At 44.9% G+C, this 10,000-nt stretch overlaps 1 protein-coding gene across 1 annotated transcript in view; it reads right to left on the bottom strand.

Moving 5' to 3' along the window:
* The window catches only part of rapgef6 (Rap guanine nucleotide exchange factor (GEF) 6), an 83,653-nt gene that overhangs the window by 63,250 nt on the left and 10,403 nt on the right, over positions 1 to 10,000 (bottom strand). Inside the window, exons 5-6 of the mRNA XM_030793853.1 lie at positions 8,125 to 8,194; positions 4,056 to 4,199 (exon numbers count right to left, since the gene is read on the bottom strand). Of these exons, the coding sequence (XP_030649713.1) occupies positions 4,056 to 4,199; positions 8,125 to 8,194 (214 nt within the window). The remainder of the gene's footprint in view (positions 1 to 4,055; positions 4,200 to 8,124; positions 8,195 to 10,000) is intronic.

The raw sequence follows: 10,000 nt of genomic DNA on the forward strand, positions 1-10,000 counted from the left end.
GATGGAGGATGCTGTGAATGTTGTCGTTGTGTAATCTGTACTCTAGAGGGCACACTGCAACTCCACTGTTGGTAACACACGTGAGAACACAAGAAATGACGACCATCGGCTGATCGAAGCAGAGTAGAGTAGAGTAGCCCACGACCGATATCACCTGTGTACATAGTAAGCCGATAATTGTCATGTGAAATACGCTACTCAAATAATAATAAACATCCCCCTTCACTTCTCCTCTTCGCCCAAATAAGTGCGAAAACATTCGTGCCAGCCTTGCCTCGTTTTGCTGCAGTAATGTGAGAGCCCGTACTGTCAGTCAAACATCAAATTACGTTAAATGTTAGGGTATTTGAGTGGTGTAGGCTAAGCTGTTGATAAACTTGATTGTAGGCTTATTTATTAAACAGTGCGGCAGTTCTAGCGATTAAACAAACAATGGTCCTATGATTTCTCCCTCGTCCGCTCTAAAAATTTTCGGGCAGCATCGCTTACAGAAGCTTATCACGCTATCCATTGCTAAATGAAATTACCCACAAAGCTAGCTAATGCCATGTTTATCAATGGAAGAACGCTAACGTTAATGCGCAGTTAAATTATAGCGTTTATCATAATTCTGCCTAAATGAAGCAATGGTAAATATATCTGACTAAATGAAACAATGGTAAATATATCTGCGACTCACATGTCTGTAGTTACAGTTGGTGCATTGGAAATGATTAAACCAGAGGGGACGCGTAAATAAACGTGAGCTGAACAGGTATCTGACATGGCTTGGTCGCCAAACAAAGCCATCGAGCTTCTCTTTCAAATGTGTAGCGTGAAATCCCAAAGTCACAGGTCCTCGTTGCAGACAGTGTTGTAGTATTAGATACATTCAACAGCAGCGTTTACTCTACGTTACTACATAGTCTAAGATGGCATGTTTTAGACGGCGCCAAACACTGGTTCAGAAATGGTTCCTCGTAGCTTGCGTTGGACAGAACTGAAAGTATATTTATAAAAGAAGTAAAAGCGTGTGTGTGTATATGTATATATATATATATATATATACATATATATATTTTGTATTTTTACTTTTTGCATTTTTATACATTTGACTTTTATTCATCAGAACCGTTCAAAGTACTATTTATGGCAATAAAAAAAGGGGGTTTTTTTGGTTTGTTTGTTTTTAACTGCATTATGTCTCATTATTTTGGTTAGGATGCTTAAATAACTACACATAACAAATGTTGGGGTAAATCTTTGTTTATGTTATGGGTTTCTGAAAAAAAAAAGAAAGAAAGAAAGAAAAAAAGAATATCAGCCAATATATCATTATCGGGTTTTTAAATCCTCAAATATCGAAAATGGTATCGGTCTTATTGTAAAGTCACGACGACAACGACGGCAGCGGGGGAGTCGGGGGGGAGTGGGGGTCATCTGGTGCAGACGTCTTGCAGACTGTCAGGAAGTGTGATACCACAAACTCTTTTCCGCTCAAAGTCATCTTTCTTCTCGCTCTCTCTTTCTCCCTCTTTATCTCTCTCTCTCTTTTTGTCTCTCCCTCTCTGCCTTTCCACCCTCACCTCTACTCAGATTCTCAAACTGTACTGGGTTTGCCAAGAGCTGCAGTAAAGTCGGTCTGTCAGTGTGTATGCTGTAGATACGCTGTTATGTCTGAATGGAGTTTATCTCCTGTTTCACTGTGTGTTCCATGACATCATAATAAGCTGTGCTAGCTACAGAAGTCTGACAGAGAGGCAACGGAAATCGAAAGCCCTGCTTTTTAAAACTCTAAACAGAGAGACAACTCTCCAGAGAATCACTTTTCACATCACATTTCACATCTTTACACGGAGAGCACATTTTAAATGTATTTATGTTTGAGGTTTTTTTTCCTTCCAGTGTGGTGAAGACATGCATTATCTTTCATCGCTAGCCTTTCTGAGATCAACTGCGAGATTAGAGTTCTCGCGAAATCTGGCTACCACCCACAGTTACTGAGGCATTTCTAAACAGACACAGGCTGGAAACACAACAACCAGGCCCTCCGTCACCAGTCAAATCAATGTAACGGGAAGAGTCCGCCATGCTAAAACAAGACTTCTTTATTATTTTCTCTTAAGTTCTAGGTTCAGGTCTAAGACTTGATAATGATGTCATTTAGAGACTCCAGCCTAATTTTATCTCACAGCACAATGAATTATTAAGATGGGAAATGACTGTAGAAACTGATCTCAGACCAGCCCTTCAGTCTGCAGGGAAGGATTCCCCTGAACATTAACTCCAGAACAGATGGGTGACTAACAGCTGCTTTTCAACAGTATGCTATGGCTTTCTGAGAAAGCGTTTGTGTGTGTGTGTGTGTGTGTGTGTGTGTGTGTGTGTGTGTGTATGCATACAGAGTGTGTCAAACAGAGCGGAGTGCGTCGGGCCTTACTGTTTCAGAAGCAGGTTACAGACACTACCTACATTCGCACATCACACACTCACACACTCTTTAAAGTCTTAACATACTAATTCACCAAATAACGCAAAGCCCATTCCAACCACACAACAAAGCTTTTTCGTGACCATAGCAGCACATAGACCCTTTAATCAGACGATAACTCAACCATATATAACCTATTCACCTCACAAACACAGATCAATAACAATTCACAGCACCCAGTCAGGGGTAAAGAAAACCAGTACCATTTATACCATCTCACCCAGTCAGGGGTAAAGAAAACCAGTACCGTTCATACCATCTCACCCAGTCAGGGGTAAAGAAAACCAGTACCATTCATACCATCTCACCCAGTCAGGAGAAAAGAAAACCAGTACCGTTCATACCATCTCATCCAGTCAGGGGTAAAGAAAACCAATACCATTCATACCATCTCACCCAGTCAGGAGAAAAGAAAACCAGTACCGTTCATACCTTCTTACCCAGTCAGGGGTAAAGAAAACCAGTACCATTCATACCATCTCACCCAGTCAGGAGAAAAGAAAACCAGTACCATTCATACCATCTCACCCAGTCAGGGGTAAAGAAAACCAGTACCATTCATACCATCTCACCCAGTCAGGAGAAAAGAAAACCAGTACCATTCATACCATCTCACCCAGTCAGGGGTAAAGAAACCAGTACCATTCATACCATCTCACCAACAACATACAAAACTGAATTGTTCAACCCAGTTCTCAACTCAGTTCAGCTAAAGACTACTCAACTCTATTGAGCTGAATTCAGATGAGTCCAGCTGAACATACTTAATGTATTTATAACCACTGGGTAATGAGGACGACTGAGTCTTAACTCACATCAAGACAGGTCACTTTATGAGTAACCAGTCATAAACCAATCATAAACCAGTCATAAATCAAGACAGGTTACGTTATGAGTTACCTTTCCAGAAAGCTGACTGTCTGAGAGACGGGGGGGGGGGGGGGGGGGGGGGGGGGGGACGGGACACTCTGTATGACCTTTCGGCATATCCATACTCTCTCATTCTTACACACAACCCAATGTGAAAACATCACCTTCGCTCACAACCGTCATGTTGTAGACTTTTTTTATCGGTGTGGGGAACTCCACTGTGAAGTGACAGCACTGTTACACCGACAATCCCCCAAAACCCCCACCAACTGTCCTGTCACAGCTATGAGTCAAAGGGAAGCCAACAGAAGCTTCCAGGCAAACGTGAGGGGGGGAAAGTCACCAGGCTGTGTGGTGTGAAATGACATTGTCACGTCTCTGAACTCCGTGGCTCTCCCTCACGCTGTCTTTACACATTAAAATAAACATATAAACAACATGCTACATCAGGCCTGTCACACTCCACCTCTGCCCAGCACCAAAGCTGGCAGAGACTACTTTCACTGTTAGGCACACGAACACTTCCCCAGGGAGAGGCAGTATACACTGATGAACACGTGTAGGGATGTCGTTCTAGAACAGACCTTATCGAACACCTACAAAACCAAAAAGCCCCTCACCGGTCCACACACAAAACAAGCACGCTAACAGGAGAAGCCCCCGACGCAGCTCCGGCGACGGGGCCGTTGAAAGAGGATTAGCGGCAGGGTCTTACCTTGGGGGAACCAGAGGGGTCCTGGGCGTCTGTGATAACTTCCCTCTCTCCGCGGTGGTTGACTTTGCGAAAGCGTCGGCGAGAGTGTCGCTGGGGTTCGTCCCGCTGCAGCGCCCCGTCCTCAGCCTCGCTGGCGTTCTCCACCTGCAAGTCGTGGACATCGCACTGGTTCTCAGCCAGCTCCTGATTAAACATCCAGTTCCTCCATATCACAGAAAGCCTGTGCAAACGCAGCAGACTCATGGGGAAGGCATTCACACCACAGAGTTACGAGGAAAACTATCAGACTAAAGACAAGCATGCGCCGTTACTTCTCTCTCAGCCTTGAAACGGTCGCGAGCTGTGAAAACAGTCAGCCTGCACAGCAGAGCCCGCTGTGGCCCACGGCTTCCTGTAGGAAACCGTAAATACACAAATATCCTCTTAGCACCAACAGAAGAGAATCCGGCCATACAACTCAATATCAAAAGCTCTGCTCTCTTGTGTTAACTTATCCTCGTTGTTCCTGCGTTGGAAGCGTTTGTGTGCGCGCGTGCGAATTACGTAATCAGTCATAAAGTAAGCGCGAAGTCAGGCTAGTAGGCTAATCTGTATTAACCACAGAGGGAGGGCTCATGAGAGGGAGATAAACAGCTCCCAAAAGTCTCCCCATTTCTTACCTGGAAAGCTGTGCCTTATTAACAGAGTTAGTTTACAGCCGTGAGTGACACAGCCTTTTAAACGGTGCAGAGAAAGAGCCCCAAGTGCAGTGAGGGTCTTCACCGAAGAAAAAAGAATAAAAACAACACAGTAGGACATCAGACCTTCCCAAACAGATCTTCTGAGGAGTTTATTAGAATGGCATAATGCATGAGGGGAGAGAACTGTGTCAAAACAAAAGGAGAAATGAAACGATGGCATGTTATTTGTGCTGAGGTCACTGATGGCTACCCAAAATTCCCTCTTCTCTCTGAGTAAAATCCCTGCACAACCAAACCTACTTCTCCCACTGTCTCTTTCTTACACGTATGCCTGTGATTATGTATGCTACTCTGGAGTGTCCCAGATAAGCACCACAGAGGGCTCAAAGGTGATTCTGCTAAAAGCCCAAACAGCACGGACACAGGGTTAGCCGAGAACCAGTCATACAGACAGAGAGAGAGAGAGAGAGAGAGAGAGAGAGAGAGAGAAGGGGAGAGAGAGAGAGAGAAAGAAAGAGAGAGAGAGCAAGAGCGAGAGAGAGAGAGAGAAAAAGAGAGAGAGAGAGAGAGCAGCCTCCTCTGATGAGTTGTCATTTCTGACTAGTTCAGTCATCCATCAGAGCAGTAATGAGACAGAGTGTCTGGAGCAGAGAGGAGACAGGAGAGAGATGACAGGGGAGGAACCCTTCCCTGCACCTCCCCAACAGCTGGCTAAGGAAACCAAGAGGGAGGGAGAGAGGGAGAGGGAGAGAGAGAGAGAGAGAGGGAGAGAGAGAGAGAGAGAGGGAGAGAGAGAGGGAGAGTGCTGGATATAAAAGTGAACTGAATTAGTGAAATGAGGGAGAGGAGCCCAGTGATGAGGACAGTCTATTCTTAAGCCATATGAGCTGGACAAAACCAACCAGCCTGAGACTAACACACAAATCTCACCTGGATTCAACAGCAGGCGCAGTGTGTGAGTGAAAGATTGCAAAAATGAAAAAAAGCCACAAAGAGATTTGTTAATTCTCTATATACTCACTTCCTAAAAAAAACACTTATCAAGAGTCCAACAAACGCTCCACAGACACGCATGCACACACACGCACACACACGCACAATTAGGCAGCAGGCTGTGTGAGTGTGAATCGGCACCTGACAGAGAGCCTGTCAGTGTGTTGGTGCTGCTGCTGAAAACTCCTGTGAAAGGGGAAGCGGAGCGAAGCGGTCTGTAGCCCAGTTTGTTTTAAGCCAGTATTTCACTCTGAACAGACCATAAACCACCCAGTATCTCCGCAACTCAAACAGAAAAAGAAGGACGGAAAGGGGAAGCCGTGCTAGAGCCCTCTGTGACGTCACATGACCTGTGCCAATGACTGAGGCAGCTGTGCTGTAGGCCAGTGTCCTGAGTCTGACAGGGCAGCCTTAGCACTGTAACATACGTATTAGCCCTAACATGTGCAGTAACACACACAGCAACACACGCAGCAACACACACTGTAACACACACTGTAACACACACTGTAACACACACTGTAACACACACAGTAACACACACAGCAACACACACTGTAACAGGCACAGCAACACACACTGTAACACACACAGTAACACACACAGCAACACACACAGCAACACACACAGTAACACACACTGTAACACACACTGTAACACACACAGCAACACACACTGTAACACACACTGTAACACACACAGCAACACACACAGCAACACACACAGCAACACACACAGCAACACACACTGTAACACACACAGCAACACACGCAGCAACACACACAGTAACACACACAGTAACACACACTGTAACACACACAGTAACACACACAGCAACACACACAGCAACACACACTGTAACACACACAGTAACACACACAGCAACACACGCAGCAACACACACTGTAACACACACTGTAACACACACTGTAACACACACAGCAACACACACTGTAACACACACAGCAACACACACAGCAACACACACAGCAACACACACTGTAACACACATAGTAACACACACAGCAACACACGCAGCAACACACACAGTAACACACACAGTAACACACACTGTAACACACACAGTAACACACACAGCAACACACACAGTAACACACACTGTAACACACACTGTAACACACACAGCAACACACACAGCAACACACACTGTAACACACACTGTAACACACACAGCAACACACACAGCAACACACACAGCAACACACACTGTAACACACACAGTAACACACACAGTAACACACACAGCAACACACGCAGCAACACACACTGTAACACACACTGTAACACACACTGTAACACACACAGCAACACACACAGCAACACACACAGTAACACACACTGTAACACACGCAGCAACACACACAGCAACACACACTGTAACACACACTGTAACACACACAGCAACACACACAGCAACACACACAGCAACACACACTGTAACACACACTGTAACACACACTGTAACACACACAGCAACACACACTGTAACACACACAGTAACACATACAGAGGGACTATAGATACAGTCAGGATAGTTCTGGGGCTTGGGGCCTAAAAACCTACACTTCATTTAGGTTGTGTGTGTGTGTGTGTGTGTGTGTGTGTGTGTGTGTGTGTGTGTGTGTGTAGGTTGAGAGTGTTTATTAGAATCCTACACTTGCGTTTTTTATTGTTATAAAATGTCACAAATGACTTAAGAATCCTCACCATTACACATACTGTAACAGTATTTTCAAAATCTCCTTTCCTGAACACTGTCATATCTCTTTCCATTTTCTACCACATGGCCTGGATGTGCAACACTGCCTGTGTGTTTTCTTGAACGTAAAGGTGTGAATGTGAGAGAATGAGTAAAAGTCAAGGCCCTCATTGACTAAACATGAGGTGTCTGTTCTCTTCCACAGGCCCAGCTGTGCCTGCTAAAAACACTGCTCCACTAGCACTAACCACCACATGACCCTTACAAATAAAATCTAATATACTGGGCTATTTCCTGCACACTCCCCACACCAGTAAGACTGCCAGTCCACCTGGGGGGGAGGGGGGGGTCGGAACATTTCAGACCAGTACGAAACACCGGCTGTCTGACGCTCCACCGCACACAAAAGCCCGCATTGGAACAGGTTGAGAATTTCTCTGTGCAGTCAAGCATGTGTTACTAGTACTAAAGAGCCCCAAACAGAACCAGTTTGGTCGGCCTGACACGTCACATAGTGCGTCATGGCACAGTGTCCCACAGAGGAATGGAGAATGCACTCACTACAGAGGAAAAAAATGGGTTTGCTCCTCTCCAGTGTGGCATGTGTATCTCTGTTTTGTTTTTGTTTTTTTTTTTATTCTCTGTGTTTGGATTGAGGGAAGAGGGTTTTACTCACCACAATCATCTCTGATGGCTCTAGTGTGATGCATTCACACCCGCGTCTTCCACCGAGCTGCTTGCCAAAACTGAAGAACCGAAAAAGAAGAGAGAGAAAAGGTAATTGATATCAGGTCACCGGGATCTTTCTCACAGAGTCAGATCCCACTACAGATGATCCAACGGCCAGACATAACTTTTACCGTTAACTGAGGCAGCATCAAAGGGCAATGTAATTGCTTTGATCTGGAAATCATACTTGACAGCCAAAGCTAATGAAAGTCTATGAGGGTCATTTGTCTGTTGATGAACGACACTAACTGCCATTTTATTACACGAGACATAAAGTGCCGTGTATGTGGCACACAGACTTTGATCAATGTGTAACATGACTGAATCAAAGAGCCATGAGTTGTGATGTACTCTTTCAACAGAAACTACAGAGGTGACATATGTGTGTCGACTATCAGAGTCTTCATCGATCAGAGTCTCTTTTTAGCTGCCTGATGGAGCGTAACATAGGCCAGCCCACCACCCCGACATCTCCACAAATCCAACAGATCCCACAAATCAAACAGGGCAACACAGGTCACAACTCTGAGGCTTTGGCTTTTCAGACGACGATTTAACAGTGTTACAGTTCAGCGTGAAAACCGCTTCTCCATCGCATTGCTCACCGACGGCTTTCTGCCTACGGCTGAAGCATTGCAAGCATCTGAGACTTTCCCTCCCCTGTTTTCTCCATGTCAAATCCAGTATGAGAGCAATGCAGAGGGGAAAAAACACGAGACAAAACAGACTGGTGTAGTTCTCCTTCTCTTCTCAGTCTTTACCCTGCACATCACAGCTGCACCATCTGCACAGACGGAGAGCAGACCAAGCCAAAGCACCACTGCTCCAATTATGCACAAAAAAAAAAGAAAAGAAAAAAAAAGATTAAAAAAAAAAGAAAAAAAAAAAGAAGAAAAGAAAAGAGAGAAATTGAAGCCTCAGCGATCGGAGCCAACTGCCTGGTGGAAAAGTCCAATTACGAAGCCGTGATGAGCGGGGGGGGAACCACGGCTCCAGCTCTCCAGCCGCGGGGGGGGGGGTGGGTTAAACCGGTGTGAAGGCAGAAATAAAAAAAAGAACTCTTTCATCTGATCAATTCTTTAATCAAGGCTTTGTGTGAATAGAGATTTCTTTCTGGGTGGTTCATTTCTTGCTGTAAAGGAAGCGAATCCTCATTCACAGACAGCGCCGATAAAAAAAAAAAACAAAAAAAAAAAACAAAAAAAAAAAAAACAACATTCTCTCCTTTAATCAGATTTCTCTGCTAAGGCTGTGGCCACACTTCCACAAAAGAGCCAAACTCATTAGCACTGTTAAATGAATGACTACAGGTCGGACTAGCATAGAAACAGTAGGTTATTCCGTCAGATTTGTTATTTTAAGTCAACATCAGTTTCCTCGATGTCCTCAACTTCCACACCTGAGAAAATCCAGCAGTGCTTGGGTTAGTATGTCAGAGAGAAGGTCTTTGCTTTCAAAGTCAAAGAACCGCTCCTCTCCAGAACATTAGCATACAACTGAATATCAATTTCCTCTTCAGAATTCCTCAGAATGTGGTCCTGGCAAAGACGCGTCCTCGTTCTGTTTCCAGCTCAGTGGACAGTTCTCCGCTAAGCCGGAGGTCAGCTCTGTTTTGACAGCTCTCTCCTCACACTCCAGTGAGGCCGTGAACCACAGAAAAAACGTTTTCTGACTAATGTTACACGCTAACACAGTTACTGCAGACTCCACTCCACCCAAGACACCTCAAAATGGACACATTTATACCTTCATGGAGAGGGGGGGGGGGCTAAAAAACTGTGTGTGTCAAACTTCCTGAGCATTTTTGTAAGGAATAATGTTAC

Source organism: Chanos chanos, chromosome 16 (genome assembly GCF_902362185.1).
Source record: "Chanos chanos chromosome 16, fChaCha1.1, whole genome shotgun sequence".
NCBI lineage: Eukaryota > Metazoa > Chordata > Actinopteri > Gonorynchiformes > Chanidae > Chanos > Chanos chanos.